A 24,748-nucleotide genomic window follows, 5' to 3' on the forward strand; every position below is an offset into this window, starting at 1 on the left:
CTTAAATTTTACTAACTTTTACTTTTTATCACTGTTAGTAGTAGATGAAAAATATACCATTTAAAAATAATGTTCATACAAAACAAGTCTATATTTTTAATGGCAAATTGTTTTCAGTTTTTTTTTTTGTTTTTATAATTATCAAAATAATTCTTATTTAAAAGTATAATAAAACGGCTCATTAAAAATATACTGAGTTTAAGTTTTAAAATAATACTATAAATTCAATAAATTAACACAGAAAACAGTTCTTTTATTTTTATAACTATTTTCCTCAAAAATCAAATTATGAATTCAGTTTGAAGGTTAACAAGACTTATATTATATTTTACACGCATGTATACATTCTACACGTGTAAAAAATTACATAATTTATCAGTGATGTTTCACTTTTTGTCCATCATACAGTTCAAATGATAATGTGTAACACGTATTTATGTTTGTATATTATACGTGTTGTATTAAAGTATTAAAGAAACAACTTTGTTTCAAATTTAATTTTTAGAAATCTTGTTTTTTAGTTATAATACTTAAGTTATATATGTATAAGTATTTACATTTTCTTATATATAACATACAAGCTTTTAGTTTTAGTTTTTGTATAGTTATTTACACTATTCGCAGCATAAAATATGTATGTCTAAGTAGCATTTAACCAAAAACCTACTAATACTATCACTGACGTCGAGAAAAATATAGAAATCTACGTTCAAACTAAATTTAAGATCATTTTCAAAAAAGAAAAAGTACAGCTGTTTCTTTAAAAAATGTAATAGTCATTATAACTTAAGCGATTTAAAGATTTAAAACCATATAATTATTAGATCACAAAGTTAAAGTTATTTTGTTTTTAATTATTATATTTTATTATACGAGTTTGAAATTATATTTTAATTAAAGATAAAAGAGTATGTCCTTTGTACAATTTTTAACGTAATATTTATTACAATATAAATAAATATTTATTTATACAAATTTGGAGTTTTTTAGAATTGTTAAAAATAGTTTATTTATTTTATGTGTAAGTATACAGATTCTTCGAATAATATGCAATAATATTCATAATATGTATAAATTAATTTTCTAGTTAAACAATAAATAAAGAACGTTGAATCATAATGAATATTACGTAGAAATAATAAAAGTTCGTAATTATAATTTTTTTTTTTATTTTGTAAACTTCTTTATTAAAACGAACCAATTGGTTTTAATTGAAATAGTTTATATTGCATGCATTAAAAAACAAGGGAACTATGAAGTGTTAATATAGTAATGCAATACAATATACAGCAGTACACATTTTCAATAATTAGTGTATTTAAGTTTTTGGCACTCTAAAAATTGCTACAATTAAATATTTAAATTTACTCAAAACTAATTTTTTGATTGTTTTTATAAAGTGATGAAATTAATTTTATAGGAAAATTTACGAAATAATTATCTCGATCTATGTTGAATATCTTAAGTTCAAATTGGTTCGATCAAGTTACGTAAATGACACGTTTGTTTAGAGATAGTTCGTTTGATAAGTCAATTGAGTTTGTACATTTTATCTTTTTTTATTAATTGAATATAAAAGCTCAAAGCTACAATGGAAAATGTATATATTCTAAAATTTTTTAATTAATGTATAAGATTATGTTTTGTATAGTTTTTTTCAAAAATAATTTAAACAAAAAAATATTAATTATTATATAATTTTTGATATAACAATTAACATATTATTATAATAGTTCAAGAGATCTCATTTCATAACTATTACATATTTTTTTTTTCCCAACTCAGGTTCAGACATTCTAGTTTACCAGCTTGTGAATATCATTTAAAACTAAACCATTCCAAATTCTGCTAATATCATATTATAAAATTAATATTGTTGTTATTAAAAAGCATAATATTTTTCTCGTAGATTATCCTTCACGTTGCTAGTTTTATAAATGTTTACGTATTATGTTAATTTGATATCACACCTATCGATTAACCTAATATCCCCGCCGAGTAAGGTTCAATAATCCTTTATAAAAACTATTAATTACATTGGTATCTCAAATCAGAACGTCTATTTATTTTTAACACACATTATAGTAAATGCAATTTATTTTATTATAATTTGTTATGTATTGTCGTTATAGAAATGTAGAACCATTGGGAATTAAAATATATAAAGCTACATTTTATTAATAATAAATAATATCAATGAAGACTAGCAACACTTCCTTACTAAATAATGGATTGTCGAACAGATATAATAAATAGTTACATGTATTTTATGAATGGAATGAAAATGATCTGGGTAACTTAATTTAAACAATCGAATCGATCGCTAATAGGCTGATAAAAATATTAAATCCATCCAGTACGCAGGTAAAATCGGCTAGATGGCATTTCTATTGATAAGTAAACATACATATTCCATAGGCGCATTCGTATAAATATATATATATGACATTTAATTATAATAATCCCCAACACAGTAATAAATAGTAAACTCTATGATACCTATTTTGGTATATGCGTTTTTATTTTAGTGACGGATTTTCACGATCGGACAGGACAGTGCTGTATTTTGCACGGATATTAGTGCGCGGTATGCAATCGAAACTATGACAGTATTATTTTGATCATAATTCATGATATAATTCACGTCGGTCACCTTAGTACCTACTCATATAATGTTTGAACATGCCACATAATATGGTGGGCGAAGGTTGACCGTTCATAGAAATTATTGCGATCTGAGAACGAAATGACACGCAAACTAAAACCACTCGGACATATGTCGAGACAAACGTAGAAAATGATATTAAAATATACATTTAACAATAATAGTGTGTACGTAAATGGTACATAATATATAATATATACTTAAACACGTATATATTATAAATAAATTGTATATTCGTTTGCTGTCGTTGATAAAAGAGGAGGGGGTATGTCGTCGTATAACATACTGCTGTGGATGAGAGGGCGTACGTACCGCCTGAAGGTTTTTCTTCGTCTCTTCTCTTACTCACTCACTCTCTCTCTCTCTATCATTCCTCCTCCTTCCCTGATCACGTTCGGTGTTTTAGAAGAGATGAAAACTACACCCTATGCCCACCCTTGTGTAGTATTCGTGGGCACACACACACACATACACAGTTGAATATACATAAAGCACGGCGGCATCAGCCAACGCATAGCTATATAATGTATATATATATATATATATATATATATATAATGTGTAACCACTAACCGTTCTGAGGACGAACTGGCGCCTCTGCGTTTGTATCTGTGCCAAACGTCCGACGAAAGCCCATTGCAGCGACCCTCTCCGCAACCGCCTCCGCAGACGATAGAGCACACCACTGCTCTTCCTATACACCGACACCGGCCGACGACGCGTCTGACCGGGCCCGCGCGCAAACCGCAACATCGTCCCCCTCGCAAGAGACGATTTCTTTCGCAGCTCGCCTTTTTATGTGCTGCGTCGCGCGAGCGGTGGTGATGAGTATTATATTCTTTTAGGACTCACGTCTTACTTCCGTCTTCCGGTACGCCATTTTCGTCGTACACGAGACTACTGCTATGCAATACAAAATATATAGCATATATACAACTATCACGTGTACACTACAACTATGATACGGTGTCCCGATAAAACCCCGAACAGGGTTAACATCATCCGACAGCTACACGTCAGCGTCTCCGGTGACTTGATCCGTCTGTTCACGGGGAAGAGGATGGGTGGGCGATGCGATCCACGTGGTTAATACTGTAATAATAATAATAATAATAATAATAATAATAATAATAATAATAATAATACACTATCGGAAGTTAACTGTGGTTTTACGATTTTTACGATTATTTCTCGCGAAAAACGATTCAGTGTTTTACAGCGCAGGTCCGCTTCCAAAACATTTCTAATCTTCGACAAAGATAAACCGAATTTAGAGGAAGAGGCAATATTGGGAAAGAATGATTTATTATTCGAAACAACTGAAATATTATGGTTATATCTTTTATTTTCATTTTTTGTTTTTACATTTTATCAAATACTATTTTCTTTCGTTTTCGTTTACGACTAAACTGCAATAATATAAATTGAACAAATAGCTGTATATTCGTTGAATTTGAAAATCTACAAAGTGGAATCGGTTTTATCTGGTGGTGGGATAATATTCACCGTGTTCATGTTTACACATCTGTATATAGCTCGAAATTAAAATCATTTCGAAGTGGAACTTTAAGTATGTTGGTTAAACCATATTACATTTCGACGCGTCACATCGCGTTTGTTTATTGTCAACGGCTAACATAGTCTAGGTGTTTAATATATTATAGTAATAAGAATTTTAACTGTACCTATCTGTAGTATATATACCAACTTTAAAGGATATTTATATTTTTTTTTTTACAAAATCAATAAATGTTTTGTAGGTATATAAAGCGAGTTTATAATAAAAAAAATAATCTAACCTAAACGCACGATCTTAAAGAAATTATAAAAATACTAACTAGCTTTAAAAAGTTTATTTGTATCATTCGTATATAAAATAAATACATAATATTATCAATTGAAAATTTTAAACGAAATTATTAATTGTAGGCACGTATGCGGCAAACTACTATTATATTTTTGTATTACTTTAATAATGATATAATTATTTAATACTCAAATACTAAGGCCAACATGTTTGTTTTTTATTTTTTTACAATTGGTACTTAAACATAATACTAAAATTATCAATAATTTATTTTTTAATAATAATTTTAATATTAAATCGTAGGTAACTGTACCTTATATAATTATTTTATGCTCAATATACTCGTAATGTATGTCATGCTTGTAAATTTTGTTCTATGGTATATTAAAGCATAATAAAACTGAAATATTAAAATGTTTAGAATAAAAGATAAAATATTATTTTTGATTTATGTTTTTAAAACAACTCTATGATACTCAATGGATATTATACAATGCAGAATATTATGTTCACTTTATTAAACCATAAAATAGTCTACAGCATTTACAAATTTATTTATGACTGTTGTAGTTATTTTGTTTTAATTATTAAACGGATATATCTTGTAGTTTAAAATAAATAAAAAAACTATTTGTAAGCATAGATGTATAAATATACATTCATAAAGAAGGATTTCAACAAAGATAGATAATTATTAAAAGTTGAGATTAATCTAGCTTAATCAGAGGCGTGCTCAGGAATTTTTAATGGGGGGGGGGGAGTTCACTTTTTTAATACAATATTATTATCAATTATATAATCAGCTATGATATGTTATTACTTATTATGTGATAAATTGATAACTTGAAAGTTAGATTTTGTGATATTTGATTGTAGGTACATACTAGTTAGTAGGTAGTTTGTGTCCTTAGTTAAAACTATTTCATATTCATATGAAAATTAATCATTTTTCCTTAAACTTAAGATTTTGTGGAATTAGAACCAAAAATGTATACTTAAAATTGTTATATCTTTTTTTTTTAATGAATGATGTCAAATTTAAAACAGTACTTGTGCACTAATAAATTCTAGTAAGTAGGGTTTTTTGATTATTCTAAGAAAGAATTCCAGTTAAAAACCAATAACTCTAGATCATTTGATCTATTCAGTCACTTTTAGGTTTTTAATATATATTTTTCACTTGGAATATTTTTATTCTGAATTAAATTTACGTTTTTTATAGAACGAAATTCGATTATATAAAAGATGATGTGGCATGGTGTTAAAATAAAGTTTATAGAAAATTATAGAAAATGTATAACTAAACAACTAAACCATAAATATATATATGTGTGTGTGTGTATATTTATATTATAAATTTAAAAACATTTGACTCTGAACCCTCGATTTCATAAAACATTTTTACTTTATTTTTATCAATATTTGCATGACATTTTATTTTTTAATAATAATTTTAGTAATAACATTTTTGCAATTTTTTCCCATCACTTATACATATACAATTTAAAATGTTTTTTTTTTTGTGTTCATACGTATACCACGTACATTATCGTATAAACAAAGCATTTGAAAAGTAATATAATGTGACACCGCTTTATTTTTTATCAAATTGAAGTGATTAGTAAAAATATTTTCCTGGGGGAACTGTCAATTTTCTGTTTTATAAAATATGCATTACTCGACTTTTGAATGGATTCACAATATTAAAATGATATATATAATATATATCGTTATTCTTTGTATATAATTAAAAAAATATATTTGTATACAAAATACATCTGCTTTATGAAAATCGGAAGCAATACTTTACCTTGTCATTAGAAATGTTGACAGAAATGTTAACGACTGAATAAAGAAGCAGATGGTGTTAGATAAATTTCATTAAAACAATAATACTTTAATAATAGATTAATAAATAAAACATTATCTATTTTCCAGTTATTTTTTAACGTGTTATACATTTTATTTTTAATAATATAAACTAAATAGAAGGTGCTTTTTTGATAGGTAGTAATAGTATAAAAGCAATGTATAAATTATTTTTTTATATACTTGTAATTTTATTATTTTAAAAAACATGAATACATTTTAAAGATTAAGTTTACTAAAACATTCCTCAGTATTTTCATAGCCGATAAACTGACCACTTAAGATTTACGTTATAATTAATATAAGTAAATTCCAATTTACTTCTTATCAGAATTAAATATATTAAATGTTGTATACAATTCAAAATAGTGTCTATATAATAGTTGAGTTACATAGAATTATGTTTCTTAATTATTCATACAGATTTGTTACAATAGTTGTAATTATAATTGTTATTGAGTTAGGTACTTATAAAAAAACCAACCATCATTTTGAATAATAATTAATTAATAAAATAATTTTAACATTTCATGAAAAATTCACCTACGTGTGTCAATATTGCTTCACTGGTCGCCGTATCATCAGAATTCGTTAAGATCTAATCATTTCTTTCTGATACATTTAGTTTTAATAAATAAATAACATTTTTTTATTTTTTATTAAAATAATAAGTATACTATGCATTCAAAAATGTACCTTAATTCTAATTTGTGTTTTAATTTACAACAGTTATTATTAAAATAAAGTAAAATCGTTTAAAATATATTGTTTCGTTTAATAATTTATAATAACCATCTATTTAGTCCCATATTAAAAAAAAAAAAAAAAAAAAATTATGATTTCAAAAGTATTAATTAATTTATTATATCATAATTTAATTTGCACGATTGTCGCGTGAAAAATAGCTTCACTCAAAACTGATTTTATGATAAAATAAAGTATTTACATCTAATTTTTACAACACACCACATTCGTTCACATGGTGTAAGGTCTATTTATAATATATCTATATTCAATTAATTATTTTATCGTTTTATCGGTTTAATATTTGAAAATAATGACTATTTTATACATAGCCTTTTAATAATGTGTTACAGAACACGTAGTAACTTTTCAAACAGGTTGTTTATTCATTACAGTATTATACAATCATGGAAGCTAATTTATCTCATTTATAAATGAAAAATCATTATTACAACTCAAGACGTGTTTATAGCATAATGATTTTATACGTTTGTTTACAAAACCGAGTAAAATAAAATAGCAATGTTCTCAGAGAAATAATATACGGACAACAGCGTATATATATAATATAATAATAGTAATAGTAAGAGTAGAAATAATAAAAATAGCAGTAATAATAATAATAATAATAATAATAATAATAATAATATAGACAATAAGACGTGTGTAAATAATAATATAATAGTTACAATAGAAAAACCTGACTCCAGCGCTTCAGCCCCTCACCGCCTGCACTGGTTATTTGGACACGACACGGAGGGTTGTAATTGTGGTCGGTGCCTTCTTGTCGCAGTTCTATGCCGTCGAGATCGATTCCTGTGTAATCTGTACCGTCGCCCTGCGTGCTCCTCATCGCAGCCGCCGCTGGCGAACTGTTTCGCTGCGGCAGTGGCGGCGGGACGGCGGCACATATAAACATAGAATCCGCCACATAATTAAACCTCCCGAGACGACAGCGAAAAAAATATTATTACAATGGCCACCAGCTCGTAAACAATTTATTAAGGGTGTTCGACGGTGTTGGGGGCTCGTGCTAGTAGCGAACGTAGCGAACGAGCGAGCAGGGAGTAGGAGTGATAAGCGCAGCACTGCTTACAATAGGAGTTATTTATTTATTGTTTTATTTTCCTCAGACACTTCTAAAACACTTAACGGTTTTAATTTTTATGAAAAGGCGAAATCGAACGGGTTTTTAGAAAACATAGTTTATGACATCGGAGAAATTGCATAATATCACGGGACGTGAAAATGTTTTAACCAATCGGAAAATGCATTTAGGTACGTTTATTGTATTTCATAAATTATGTAAAAATTGTAGTATAATACAATATTTTGTTTTCAAACTATTGTTATTTATACCTATAAGTTTTCAGTGTACTAGTTCCAAATTTTACTCGATTATACATAAGTTCCTAAGAATTATGTATGCTATTTCTATTATTACGTTTGTTAAAACAGCCATATAATAATTTAAATTTGAACGACAATTGCATGACAAATTGATTAATCTAATGGCTCAATGATTCACCTTCAATCAAATTTAATGAACTAGTAGTCATGGGTCACTAAATAATGTTTAAGGAATTAATAGTTCACTATTGATTCATTAATTATTTAGTGATTATTCATGAAATCCGGCATAAGTATTATAATATTTAAAATTTAACGTAGAAATCGAAATGTTATAAATGAATAACGAATTTAAATACATCCATTATATACATTATTCACGATCATCGATTAAAGCCAGAGCTGCTTTAACTAACATTAAAATTTTATATTTTCCTATAGATAGTATAGATAGCTTATTATGCTTTAAGTGTGTTAAGAAATATATTATAAAATGTATATTATCAATATATTATTATACTAATATATAATAATATGATCATTCTCTAAGAATTTTTCTCCATTTGTTTTTTTATTTACCTATTACCATTTTTCATAACTATAAAATTACTCGTTCGAATATCTATTTAAAATTTAAATATATTGACATTTTCAAAGTCATCTGTTTAACATTTTACAAAAAAATAAATAGATTCTTGGTTAAAAAAATTACCATCACCACTGAACATTCCTTAAATATTATAAAAAAAAAAAAAAAAAACTATTTAACATTTTAATAATATTATGGTCCTTGAGTATAATTTAAAGTTCTGAAAATCATAATTTAAATAAATAAATTGTCAAATGATTAAAATTTGGACGATAATGACTAAAAAAATATTCTGTAATTTATGTAACAATAAAAACTTTATATATTATAAAATGTATTCATATTAATGTAATTAGATATAGTATCCACTTATCGTTTGTACTAACTGGAAATGTATTTAATTTTAAAGTAATGTTTAATTAAATAGGCATATTATATTTCCTTAGAACAAATTTTAATGGTGATAAAGTTAGAGTAATGCAAACATACTCTTACAACCATAAGGCAATCATTAAGTATTTAAATGGTAAATTTATAAAATAACATACATTCTGATGAGTAACGCATAGAATTATTTTTATAAAGTTATTTAATTATACGTTCTTTTATTTGTATGATAAGTTTAATAAAAAAGACATACTGATTTAATCAAGAGTATTTTGAGTGGCTTAAAATATATATATTTATATTCCTATAAAACAACTCTTTAAATAAAATATGTTTTTACTTATGACGCTAATATACTACTAAATTAAAAAGTTGTTTGGTATTTCTTTTTTTAATTAGACATTAATACATTTTTTTCTTAAAAATTGTTTTTGTTTTGTTGGCTTTTTTTGTTTAATGTTAATGCATAACAACATATTGCACAATAGAATATTTTAAGCTAACTGTCGTCATTAAAAAGATGCTATAGAAATAGATAATTTTTAAATAACATGTAAAACATGTCTATAGAAAAAAAAAATTTATCTCAGTATCTTTTTCTATTGCTTTTATTGGAATAAAAATAAAAGTACAAAAATATGTATATATATCGTGATATGTTTTAGAAAATTTCTTATAATCTAAATTTAAAATCGATATATATATATATATCGATTTTAAATTTAATTTTTTTTTATATATATATAAAATAATTGATTAAAATCAATTAAATTAGTTTTACAATAAAAGGTTTAAGTATTTTGTTTTTTAAACACCTAAATAAAATATAATTAATAGATAAGACCTTTTAATTTTAGATTCTTATCAAACCGATTAAAATTTTAATTTTTTTACTCTAACATTTGAAATGTTTGAAAAACATTTTTGGGTTAATAATTAGTTATTTAAAACAATTTCGATATTGTCATAATCTCAGTTTTATATTCATTTTAATATGGGTTGAAAATTTAACATAGAGTTTAGATATTTAAAAAACTTTAATTTTTCAAAACACACCTATTTTTAATATTTATCGTATACACACGTACAATATAACATTATATACTTAATTATTCACTTTAACATGCTTAATATTAAACAAAATAAAACTATAATTATGTTAAATTAATGTTCATATAATAGAGATTAAAAATTATGAAAAAAGTTTAAAACAAATTAGATTAGTTGTATTATTAATTTTCATAAATCTCAATGTTATTAATAGCCTTCATTTTGTCAGTTTATTTGTATTGATATAGAATATTTAAACATAAATAATAAATAAAATATGTTTTATTTTATGTATAAAATTAAATAGTTACATAGTTTAAATATGTTGTAGCAGGGTGTTAATGCCAAAATCGACCTTTACGTTAACCTCCAGTATAATAATATATAATCCCATTTTCCACTCCAATACATTTCAGTTATTAGATTTTAGTGACCTCTTATTATAAAACATAAAAATGCATTAATTAATTAATTTTAAAATATTTTATTGGGGATGTAAAAATGGATTGGTCAAAAATGTATAAGAAAATTAAATAAAAATGTTATTAAAAATCTTATCAATTATTTGTCTATACTTAATTCTTTAATACTGAATTACAGTGAACATTTTTGGGTTAAAAAAATTAAAATAAATATTAATTATGATTATTGTTACATATTTACTAACGAAAAATATTTTTTTAAGAGATAACATAATTATTAATGATATAAATATATGGTATTATAACAATATAATGAATTAAATATTTTTTCATTTTTTAACAAGATACATAAAAGTCACGTTACTATATTAACTAGGTAGGTAATTTATTACTAGAAAAATAAATCATTTATAGTACTATAAATATTTTTTTCATAAAACACTTATATTATCAAATAGTCTCCGCTCAGAATCGTTTTTTGTATGCAACAATTGATCTTTGAATTTAAATTTAATCCATTTATTATTCCTAATAAACAACGAGAGTACTCGAATGTAGTTTCTATGTATGTTGAAAACATTTTTGATAGTCACAAAAAAAAAAAAAAACGAAAATATATAGTTAAAATTTTTACTAACCATAAATTTATTTCATCCTAGCTATTTAGATTTTATTGATAACTTATCGTATAAAATCAATTAAATGACTAATAAAAAAATATATTTGCGATTGTCAACATAATTTTTATTTTATTTAGATATTATGTAATATTTATAAAATGTATATTATAATAATATAATACTTATAATACTATACTATACATTGTTTTAAACAATAATTGTAAATTGTTACTAACATTTTATATTTTGCAAATTGCGGTCGTAGATTGTATGCGTAGTAAACTTACACTTTGAGTACACAATAGAAAACATTTGGACTATATGCAACAAAACATCCGTCTGAAAAATGTCTATGTCCGGATCTGTAATAATCGTTGTTTACAATTACTCGTAATTGACATAAGTAATTGCTTTAAGTCATTAAGTTATAAAATTCGGCTTCAAAGGTTAATCTATCATCAGTGGACTACCATATATGATATAGCTTCCGTGGTGATCAGATCATATGACACCGTTTAAACACCGTTTAAGATAACACTGTCTTGACCTTGATTCTACACGTTATCACTGTATTATTAGGAAATGTCGCCGGAGATATCTATATCACATATCACTATGTGTTTGATTAGGAAATTTGGTTTAATAAAAATTTGCCATGTTACCATGCCCTTAATTTCGTCTCCAGACGTCTTCTCCACGATGCTTTGAATCGAAGTTTCATGTTTTCCTGGCGAGTTAACTAAATCATTTTAGTTGCTGCATTGAGTTCAGCTAGTTGTTTTGACATGGTGAGATCAATTTAAGAGTACAGCTTTTTGATATCGGATTCAAACATCATATCTACTATATTCAGCATCGACCATTATGTTTTTTCAGTGAGCTAAAAATATCATTAGTTAATATATTGATGTTAAATGAGCTCTAAGCTCGATTTAAACCATCCTGGCTACGACATCTTGATCTCGGTCTAAAACGTTTTAGCTCTACCATTTTGACGCCAACTAACCATATGGAATTGATATAAAAATTGCACTTAAAAAATTATTACAAGATATAGTCAAAATATAGATATAAATTTATAGTAAAAATTAAATAGTTATTAAAATAAATAGTTAATTAAGAAAATTATGGAGAATTGTCTTCATTTTCATACTTGTTTTGTATTTAACTGTGTACAGACTTAATAAACATTTCACTAACGCGTGCTAGTAAACTATATTAGGCAATAATGACGCCGAACTATCAGGTGAACAACAAATTTTACTTTTATTGTTATATTATTTTTGTCATGGAGATACGAGTATAGATAACGCGCGACCTTTATTTTCTATCGACGTTTGAGATTCTATACAATATATGATCTGAAGGTTTTGCGTATAAATCAATAATGACACCGATATATCGGGTGAACAGCACGATTTGCTTTTATCGTTATACTTTATTACAATTACGACTTACGATAGATAAGGTGCGATCTTAGTTGTCGTTTGACATGTTTTTGTCTTAGATTATATGCCAATCATTTATATTAATAAATTATTTAAATATATAGAAATTCATGTTTTGCTAGATGCTAGAATAACTATTTTTAATGTATTAACTATTTAATTTTTTACTACATGATTTTATTTTTATTTTTATTATATTTTGTAATAATTTTTTAAGTACATTTTTATAACTAATTATTTACTATATTTTCATTTTAATTTCAAATTAGTTGTAATATTTAACAAAATTGTAACTTTAAATATATAGAAATATTAGTTGGTGCCAAAACAGTAGCGTCCAAACGGCGGCGCCAAAACTTCCGTGTCCGCCTTGATCACGGTTCCAAACGTCATTGCAATATCAGACACCTAGCACCTAGGTGAATATTCGAGCGAACCAACATATGATTTATTAAATTGACTGATTTATAATATATTTATGTATATATTGTGGGCATATTAAAGCTCTTAGACTACATACAATTTAGTTATGATAAAAATACTAAAATCATTTTAAGTAGAGATGAATAATTTTAAACTGAAAAAAAAATTTTCAAGGAATAAAAAACCAGGTAGATTGTATAACGTAAATATATCACATAAAAAACAAATAGATTAATTTGTTTTAGATCATAATTATTGTTATACAATTTAATACTTTTACCTACTTATATTTAATGGATATCTATAATAATGAAATGTGTGGAAAAAAATTTAAAAGGAAAAAAGAAGGTAACCACTCTATTGCACAAGTGAGGAATGTACCTCGTTATTGAGAAAATAATTATTGTTATGTTTATATTAAATTATTTAAATTTGAATTTTATTAATAAATTATTGCATATAAAATAATGATTATTTTCAACGATAGTTTGTCATTTCATATTACTAAATAGTAAGTATATATTTCATGATATATTTATATTACTATTAATAATACAATGAGTTGAATTAATTTTTGTCAAACACATTGCATTTTAAAATGTCATTGTGTGTATAAAATAATAAAATTAATATACGCTAAAAATTTTGAATACCAAAGAATGATATTTTTCATAAAAGCTTTGCATTTTGGACTTTTTAATTAGGTAATATATTATTGTATTGTTCGTCGTTGATTATTATAGTTTTCGGTTTAATCAATATCCTTGTAATAAACTATTCAAATTTTATTTAATAGCATTTATGTGTGAAAATAATTAAATATCGAATTTCCTTTTCTGATAAAATAAACGCATATAAAATTATTTTAATGTAATTTATCGTATCACTTGAGATTAACCCTAGTTTTTAAATGTTCAGATCATTTTTAATTTAACCAAAAAGAAAAATTTGATCAAAGTTTGACCAAGCTGGAGGGTAGTACTTCTAATTGCAAAAATCCTTGAAAGTGGTGAGTCAACCGTTTTATATAAAATTAAAAGTTTTGGAATTAATTATAATTTTTACGTTTGTATGTACAAAACGTGTCATTCTTTATAATTTTCCGAAAAAAAAGTTTTAGTTGCTAACATGTCAATATCATTATACTTAGATAACCTAAAATTTTTAATATGATGATAATTAAACTTGGAATATTAACAAGTGTAGTCACTTAAATGTTTGTATAAAAATATAATATAAATAATAATTCAATAATTTTAATATTAATATAATTACTATGTAATTTTAAAAAGAGTAAAATATATAAAATTTAGTGAATAAATATATAATGGTAATGTTGTAAAGTAATATTATAGTATTAGATGTGCTTATTTTTCTGACCTTAATCTAACAATCTTATTGGATTATGATAATATAACATGTGTAAACAGAAAAAATATTGTTTAAGGTCAAAAATTGAAAACAGTACTAGAATTGGGGAAATAGCCCTGGGATGCCTAAATTAAATTTCAAATACATGTCTCTGGGGTATTCTCAAGATCAGCTATCGGTGAAAACTATAGAATAATATTATTTGTACGTAATGATTATTGTGTATTATATATATTTTAAAGGCATAAACATTTTTATTTTATTTTTTACTAGGAAAGCAAATACTTTCAATTTGTATACAAATAATACAATAATTACAGTGTTATTACTTAAAATAATGCATACCTAAAATGATATAAACAATAAATCTTGATCAGCTAAAGTGAAAGAGTAGTGTCCATTAATTTCTCTTGGTACTTTTTTAAATAAAATAATTAATATTATACTTGAATTATAAATTAATAATTTAGTAATTTAATATAACATCTATCAAATTCATCTAGAAATTTAAATTAAATTTTTTACAAAAACTCTATCAACATCTTGATGGTTACAGCAGGGATTTAAATAATATGGATTTTGCCAGGTACATTTTCGATTTACCAGATTATTATGTTAGATTATTTTTTTAAATTTTATTAACGTTCAGATTTAACCCAAAATTATCGTAAATAATATGCGTTTGGAATTATTATCTAATATAATATTTTAATCGAGAAAAAACGATATTATGCCGTGGGAGGTTAATTATTAGTTATTACGTTGCACAGGAACTTTAGAGACACTTATCACCGTCAATATAACTTAAATTATTATCAAAAACTTGCGTAGGATGTTTGCAGGTACTCGACCATTTAGACTAATAGTAACCTATTTATTATGTATAATTACTCGGTGTTAATATAATATAACATAAATGTATTTATTTATAAATATTTTACGATTATAATATAATAGTATAATATACGATACGCGTGCTCGTCTTAATATTCATAAAACGATAATATATTATTATAGTTGCGGCATAAAAGTGATCCGTCGTGGTGGCTGCCACCCTTGTCCATTTTCAGGGAAGACCGGTGACAGGGTGATTTCGGACGGATAGGGGTGCGTAGAGGTTTGATTGTCTCCGTTCCGGGAAAACCGCACTCGGACGAATCGGTGGTGGGGTTGGGGCGGGTGCGGATCGTCAGGGAGGGCACATTTTTCAAACTCTCCGCGGACGACTGAGAGACGTCGTCGACGTGTGGTGTACGACATCCACCGCGCCGCACAGCAGTCGTCGCGACCGACCGTCGATCGTGGACGAGGGTGTGCAATCCCGTCGGCTCCGAGCGCGTGCGAGTTTCCACTTCGCGCGGGCGCGCGTGCACCTCCACCGCCGCATCGTCGGTTAAACTACCACGACACACTGCGCCCCCCGCGACCGTGAGCGGACACGACCGACTGGCCGGCCGGCAGAGCGACACACATATCCGACACCGGCGCCACCGACGACGCACACCGCACGCAGTACCGCGCGTTTTCCCGACGAACACGTACGGCGATAACGATAATATTATAATAATTTATATTTATAATAATACGATAATAATATTACGGTACACGACGATAAAATACTGCTCGCGACACTGTTTCTTCATTTTTACGTTTTTTTCATAATTTTATTCGGGTATCCATACCTCCTACGGCCGGCCACCGCCGGGACGAGTAACGCGCCCACCACGTGGACGCCACGACGCGCCCGCTAAATCATAGCCAGCCCTCTGCCAAGTGATCACCACATCTAAGTTTGTTTTTTGACATGTAAGTAGTATGAATTCTATCATCATAATATAAGTAGGTACATATTATGTATTATATATTCATAATTATACATAATAATTCCATTCAAATAGGTACATCATTGTACATTTTTGATATTAAGTAAGACAAACATATTATTGTAAGAAGCTTCTTATAGAGTCGAACGTCAAAGAAAAAAATCGTCTTTTAAAGTAATGATAATATACAAAGAAAATTATTATTTATAATATTCGTTATTTACATTTATGTTTAAGAAGTTTTAAAATATTATTGTTTTTTTAGTAACTTTTTATTACCAAAAAGCGTAACGTATGAAAATCGTATGTAACAAAATTTTAAAAATAAAATAATATTACGCAATTACATGATCGCGGTTAAAAAGTTTAAAGGTTAAGCGTGATTTTTTACAAATATGTCTAGTAAATATATCATATCTACGATGTATTGTCGTAACGATTGTTTACGGACCTGATTTACGACTTTCAACTCCTTTATATGGGGCTGCTCGTGCATACAAAATGTATCGTAGTTATATTAACATCTACAAAATACATACTTTTTGGTCTGTTTTTGGTTTCCGTGCAGATAGCCTATTATTGAGAAACATTGCCATCCCGGTCGTTCCAACCGTATTACCTATAATCAAAAGTTACCTACGCGACCGCGATTATTTGTTGACTTTTTCCGGACTACGACGTAACGGAGTCCTATGTGTATACGTTTTGTACACACAAACATAAACAAAACCGATAAATATCGAATTCATTCAAATTGTATTTGTTGTTTTAGACGATTCAAGTTAGCCCATAAACTTTTTTACTGTTTCAATTGATAGTTTTTCTATTCTAAAATACAAATATATTTCTTTTATCTGAAAAACTTTTTTTCTTTTTTGACGCGAAAAATCTTTTTTAGTTTGTCTATAATACCTAAAAAATACTTGCATTGTGCACCTACTGTACAATTATTATTATACTACACCTGAGATCAAATCGTTGGAAAAAATAAACCCACGAGTTTTAATATATAATTATAATTATTACTACACTAGTAAAATACGAGTAGCATATTTCAATTCTAAATCACTATAATGATTTTAAATTACAGTGAAATAAACAATTAGATATTAATTTGTTTAAATATTTACAGTGTATAAATATTTAACTTTATAAAAATTAATATACAAACATTTTGACTTTTTTAACTAGGCTTTAAACAAAAAAAAAAAAATGGGATTTTTAGACATAGTTTATTTTTAATTAATGAATACCAAAAATCTGTTTAACAATAAACCAAAGATAAGTAGTTATTTTTATTTTGTAAATTAAAAATTTATATTACATAATCAAAAATAATGTTTCATAATTTTTTTTTTATAATTTATATTTATTATTAACATAATTATATCATTATTTTATTTGGAGTACCTTTTTTTTTTTTTTTAGACTGTAACGTGAAGTTAACATTTTTACAAACATTATAATAACGAAAATTTGTGTTTTTTAAGTTTTAGTATTTATTTGAAAGTTCTTAATATCTACAATAATAAAGTGAATTATTTTAAGTAGTACTTGAGTTTTTCCACATTGATACATTCAAATAACTATAGACCTTATGAAAGATGATAAAGTCACGTCCTTAAGTAACATATAATTTTTTAAACCTACTCATTTATTGTATTACTATATTTTTGTGCTTTCATTCAATATAACAATAGTATATTACTATAAAAATGTATGAATAAAATAAAGTAGTTATCAAATAGCATTGTCATATTTATTTTTATTTATTCGTAATATATTACTATTATATACCCTGTAAAGTTAAATGTTTACGATGATATAAAGAAAATACGATAATCACTAATAATTACTATATTTTTCTAATTTATTAACATGATTACAATCAAAGTGGGAACCCACGTGAATTCAGTACAAATGGTAAACACATAATTTTATGTAGTTGAAAATATTTTTCATTTTATTTCCAATTTATTCGTGGCTATGGTAAATGGTAATATAAAGGTAATTAAATAAATTGTTATTAACTATACTACTTCAGTTATACAGACTGTGGAACATTTTAATATAGTTAATGTCATCATTAAAAAGTATTTTTTGTCACAATTTTTTTTTCTTTATGTACTTTTTTTTTATTCCAACCACACAAGCTTTATGAATATTTATTCTTATTATAGCTTAAATGTTTTAATGTACAATTCAACATCGTTGTATAGAGATTTATGAAAACTTTAAATACTCGTGGCTTCTTTTTTAATTTTAATGATTCTACCAAGAGGGTTGGATCTTATTAATTAAATTAGGGCATTAATATAGGTTTTTTTTAGAAATAACTTTTTATGATTATATTTTAAACTATATAATAATTTAAAAACGTTTTTTTTAATTTATGTACTTAAATATTTTTAATATTTTAAAACGAATGTAAGTTATTTCGAATACGCGAAAATTGTCTATACTTTGTGAACAAAACACATCGAAAGTATGATTTGAGCCTTTAAAAACTGTTTACTGCGTGTTTTTAAAAAAAGTACGGTATTGCGAGTATAAAAATATACTCGAAAGTATCCATTTGTATTTATTAAGTAATAAATAGGCGGAATACGGTTTCATCGCGATTGTAACGAATATCCCCAGCGCATTCATTTTCTGGGAAACTTCCTCATAATCATTTCGTTTGTTGGCCGATGTCTATGGAATATGTTGGGATTATTATAATTTGCTAGTAGGACAACTGTATAGAATACAAATTATTACGCCTGCAATGAAAACATTCGCCACTAGTCTGTAGCAGAAAACATAGCTGCAGAGTGTTTCTACGTCTTATTAAAAAAGTAACAGAGGATGGACGATTCGAAACCATCAACTGATGATTTGCAACACAACAATAATGTAAATGAAAAAAGGCTGCAACATACTAATTTTCGAAAAAATAACCTGCACTGGATGTTGAAAGAAGTTAAGGTGGATTCATTTCTGATTGAACTAGCGAATTTCAATTATTTTTCATCTATGATTAAAGACGATTACCTACACAGTCATTGTCTTCTAGCTGTGGCCTGAGTGTAGTTTATAGTTATATAACTGCGAATGATTCAAAAAAAAAAGTAATGATAATTTAGGTAATGTCGAATCAATGGGGAACAGGGGACATGGATTCGAGACCAAATTCGAACTGCATATTTTTTTAAAAAATTAAAATTTTGATAAAAAATTTTCATAAAATTACAAAACATGATAAATTCACAGTAAATTTATTTTTAATAACAATTTTATACTGTTTGTAAATTACTGAAAATGGTAGTTGTGAAGGATTTAGTTCAAAGTAGTTCATGAAACCACCATGTAATTATCAAAATAAATATTAAATGTTTCGGTGTTAAATATATGTTTAATATCGGCTTGGAGTTAGAAAACTGTTGTGCAATAAGATACTGAAATCTGAATTTAACCTAGATATTAAATTTTTGTCTTTTTTTTCTCTTGTCAGCATTAAAAACGTGGTTTTTAACATGTAGCATACTGATAGTGGACAGTAATAAAAATATTTTAAAAGCAGCAGTTTATATAATATGATATCAATATGAAAACAAATAAACACTTTACACTTATTTACTTTAATACATGAAGAAGTTATTGCTTAGTATACATATCTATTAGTCAATATATTTTTGCTTTGAATAAAGTTAAAATGTATGGAATGCATAAATTTAATTTATTTGTTGATGATAAAAATCTAATACAGTTTTTTATTCATGAAAATGGTTATGAAATCATGATTTAAATTTTTACTTTAACATATAGTATATAAAGTAATAACTAATAAATGGTATATTAGACAAACCATTTATCACGTAAAAGTTTTGCCAGTTAGAAAATGATTTATGAACTAAGCTATTGGTTTATATTTCCGACCGGAAATAAACAATGACCAAGAGTGTTATTGCGGATGTATAAATCTTTATTGGCTAGTTTTTGCATTATATAATAATGTTTGACATCATTAAACCATTATTGATAATTTTTTTTGTGAAAGTGATGTTTTATGTTTTATTTTTTTTTATATATATATACTGTGTGAATTGTTATAAAATATTATAGAATACACATAAAATCTATATAAGAGTATTATGTCAACATATAAATTCTTAATTAAAAAAGTGCAAATATGTATCACTCTGCTTTATAGTAGAGGTAACTGTAATAGACGTGTACAATTTGAATTTGAATTCAACAATTTATCAACACGATACTCAAAAAAACGATTCTAAGCAGATAGAGTCTAACAGCCTACATCACTAAAGACATTTCGTGATAATATTTTTACAATTATTATTAGATACTAAAGATTAATTTAATTTTTTTTCGAAAATATTACATTTATTTTGTTATTAATATATAATACCTAATAATAATAATAATAATAATAATAAATATAATTTATACCAAATTATATTATTTTTATTAACTTTTAAATCAATTCCACCTGACTATAAACCGAGTGAATAGATTTAGGTCTTTACGAATAATGATTATAAATTATAAAAAATAATAGATATTGTTAATTATATTTTTTCTTAATTTTTATTTTTTTAATAATAGAAAATGAATTGAACCTTTAGTAATTTTAATATCATCTTATATACTGTTACTACAATTTTATATGACAAAAAAAAAAAGAATCGTAATTTAAATACTTACTTATATGGACATTTAAAAATACAATTCTATTAATAGTATATTAATTTTACAAGTCATAATAAAACATAATAATAAATATTAAATTATTTTAAATAGTTACCTATTTATATTAATTTTAATAAGAAATCTAATAATGCATTTAATAGTTTAACATTTAAATACAAAGTTAGTCAAGCCTTATTCAAATTTTCATAACTCACTTGTATAAGAAATACAATAAATATTTTATGAATAATGTTTTTGAACACTTAAATGTTAAGGAAACTTCACTCAAAATAGTCTGCATAGTTTATGATACATTTGCTACAAACTTTAAAATATATAATATTAATACATACTTACTTCTGTTGAGGTTTTCAAAGTGATTATAAAATCAATAGAATTTCACTTTATTCGTATGTGTACGTATGTACTTTTTAACACATTATTAATTTATCAATATGTCGATAAATTATATTAATCATATATTTTATTTGGTGTATAATAATATTATGAATACTAATTAAGAATTTTTAGTGTTCTGTTCAAAAAAATGATCTTTAACTATAAATATCAAAACAAACATATTATATTTTTAATATTTCAAAACTTTGTCCAATTATTAGAAAATTGTTATAAAAAATAAACCGTCAATAAAGAAGTAACTGCTCTGCTGTACCTACGGTACCTAAGTGTTAAATGTATCTTGTCTTAAATTGTCACTGTAATGGATGTGTTAAATTTTAATTTAATGATAAATCATTGTATATTATGAAAAATGTTATGAATAAAAACAGGCTAACTTTTTAGTAACCAAGATTAATAAAAAAAATATTTTATGAGAATATGAATATTTTAACAAATATTCATATTTATTTTTAAATATTTAAGTAGTATTGAAGAATATTTATTTCTAGTCTACCTTAGTATAAGCTAAATTTAATTTGCTATCTGAAATCTACCTCAAAATTGATGATCTGAACATTTTTACTATTAGAAAAGTGTCTATGTACATAAAATCAATACACATCAACATAAATTAAGTATATTTACCGCTCTGTTCAGAATATAAAATAAATAAATTATTAAATTAAAAATACCACAAAAGTCTAAATTAAACAATGAAAATTAACTTTTCTGAAAAAAATATTATAATAACTTGGTGCTAAATAAACTATATTTTCCATATACGTCCTCATTAATATAATCTGTAACTTTTTTTAAAATGTGTTAATATTATATTTATTAAATAATATTAATTTATTATGTTATTGTGATTTAGTAATTAAACAGTACAAGATATCAGTTTGATATTATGTTAGATAAATTATAACAGTATGTTTTTAAATATTATTATTATATACAGTAGAAGCCGCTTATTAGAAACACGGATAATTGATACAATCGTGTTATTGAAACAAAATGTCTCGGGACGGATCGGCCGTATATTAGAACATTGAAAATAAATCGGATTATTGAAACATCACATCGGTTATTTGAAACAATTGGGAGAAGGTCAGTTGACATATACACCGATTATCTAGCGATAACCAATGTACTTCAATTTTATCTTTGTTGTCGTTACGTTTATTTTTACTGTAATTTATCGCGAGAATGCTCTTTCTGTACGTACTGGTCGTACCGTTTGTAGTTTAGCTTCAGCGTGCGTATGTAAAGATTATTAGTGTTTCCTTTTTCTAAAAATCTAAAAATGTCTAAACGCTAAGATTTTAGCCAATTTTCATGCGACCATTCGTGGTTTGAAACTCATTTGACCGATTTGCTAGCCCAATACACACGCTCTGATATTTTCAATGCGGACGAGACTGGGCTTTATTTTGGAGCTCTACCTGAACACACATACGCACTCAAAATAAGTGACAAAGCTAAAGGGGCAATATTACTCGTATGAAAATATGGTCATGGAGTTACTCGACGTAAAAAAACAAATTACGAATGATAAATATTTTACATAATATCGTAAAATATACACAATTGTGCATACTTTTTTAAATTATACAATATAGGTACATACATACATACATATTTTTTTCGCGTACCTATTATTCATTTTTTTTTTCAATCGCTTATTAGAAACAATCGGTTAATTGACACAATTCACCTTGGTCCCAAAGTGTTTCTAATAAGCGGCTTTTACTGTATATATATAAAAATTTAAAAGTAAAATCATTTTGAACTAAAAGTAAACATTATTTTAAATTTTTTTTAAATTAGTTATTTAGAGAGAGTTATTAAAACAAATATAATGTACTTCTTTAACAGTTACTAAGGTGACATTTAAAGACGTATATCTTATATTTTTAAAATGCATTTATAGAGATTTTATTACTATTTTTCATTATATAAATGAATTATATTATTTAAAATTACATATTTATTCTGCTTATACAATTCGAATACTATGCCAAAAACTGCTAGATAGTTTATATTTTCGCTTCCACACAAGCTACTCCACTACTATAGACAGGAAATATGAATCGTTCATTATGTGTATTTTGCATTATTATATAAGAGAAAAAGTTTGAATAAGACATTTTTATTGTATTGTTTATCGCCATTAAACCGTCTAGATGTTTAAAAGCGCAAAGTATTTATAAATCAACTAGCCTGCAGAACTAATAACAATGACACATTTAACAATGATATTTAAAACAGTTAAGGATGTATAATATTTTATAAACTATATTCACCAGTAAATTATAATATAGGTTTAGATACAAATGAAAAAAAATCTACTTAAAACAGAATGTTAATGATAATATGAAACACATTAATGATAGTCATTAAATGTGATTTCAACTATACATAGCTAATAATAATATTTTATAAGACTATAGTACTGAGTAGCATTCTAGAATATTTTATGAAAAATTCGTTTTATATTATAAGATATTGTGCATTGACTTTATTATATATATTGCATTTGAAGTTTCACAGCGATAAAAAAAGGGCATAAATTCGTGACATAAAACATTTTCAGACGGATTATTTGGTAATTTTGTGGTCGTTGACGGTGAAGTTGTGTATACTTTAGATCTTGAAGATGTGCTTGGTTCTTTCGTAGTTACCGATGACGAAGATGGACCTTGAACAGTGCTTAAAGATGTGTTTGGTTTTTCCGTAGTTAACGATGACAAAGATGAACCTTGGACAGTGCTTGAAGATGTGTTTGGTTCTTCCGTAGTTAACGACGACGAAGATGGATCTTTAACAGTGGTTAAAGATGTGCTTGCTTCTTCCGTAGATACCGATGATGAAAATGGACCTTGGACAGTGCTTGAAGATGTGTTTGGTTCTTCCGTAGTTAACGATGACGAAGATGGACCTTGGACAGTGCTTGAAGATGTGCTTAATTCTTCCGTAGATACCGATGACGAAGATAGATCTTGAACAGTGCTTGAAGATGTGCTTAGTTCTTCCGTAGATATCGATGACGAAGATGGATCTTGAACAGAGCTTAAAGATGTGCTTGGTTC

General features: G+C 25.9%; 2 protein-coding genes across 6 annotated transcripts in view; one reads left to right on the forward strand and one right to left on the reverse strand.

Annotated features, from left to right (window-relative positions):
* The first annotated feature begins 16,201 nt into the window (after positions 1 to 16,201).
* Positions 16,202 to 24,748, forward strand: part of LOC112598707 (ADAMTS-like protein 1) — a 171,162-nt gene continuing 162,615 nt past the window's right edge. For all 4 annotated transcript variants that reach the window (XM_025345267.1, XM_025345262.1, XM_025345265.1 and 1 more), the window contains exon 1: positions 16,202 to 16,551. The gene's annotated coding sequence lies outside the window, so the exon portion shown is untranslated. The remainder of the gene's footprint in view (positions 16,552 to 24,748) is intronic.
* LOC112598708 (putative protein TPRXL) overlaps positions 23,643 to 24,748 on the reverse strand; it is a 4,486-nt gene continuing 3,380 nt past the window's right edge. The window contains exon 3 of one of the 2 annotated variants that reach the window (XM_025345269.1): positions 23,643 to 24,737. In XM_025345269.1, coding sequence (XP_025201054.1) covers positions 24,155 to 24,737 — 583 coding nt within the window. In that variant the 3' untranslated portion in view covers positions 23,643 to 24,154. The remainder of the gene's footprint in view (positions 24,738 to 24,748) is intronic. The other variant, XM_025345268.1, reaches the window with a different exon arrangement.

Source organism: Melanaphis sacchari, unplaced genomic scaffold (assembly GCF_002803265.2).
Source record: "Melanaphis sacchari strain LSU unplaced genomic scaffold, SCAv2.0 Contig4_pilon_pilon, whole genome shotgun sequence".
Lineage (NCBI taxonomy): Eukaryota > Metazoa > Arthropoda > Insecta > Hemiptera > Aphididae > Melanaphis > Melanaphis sacchari.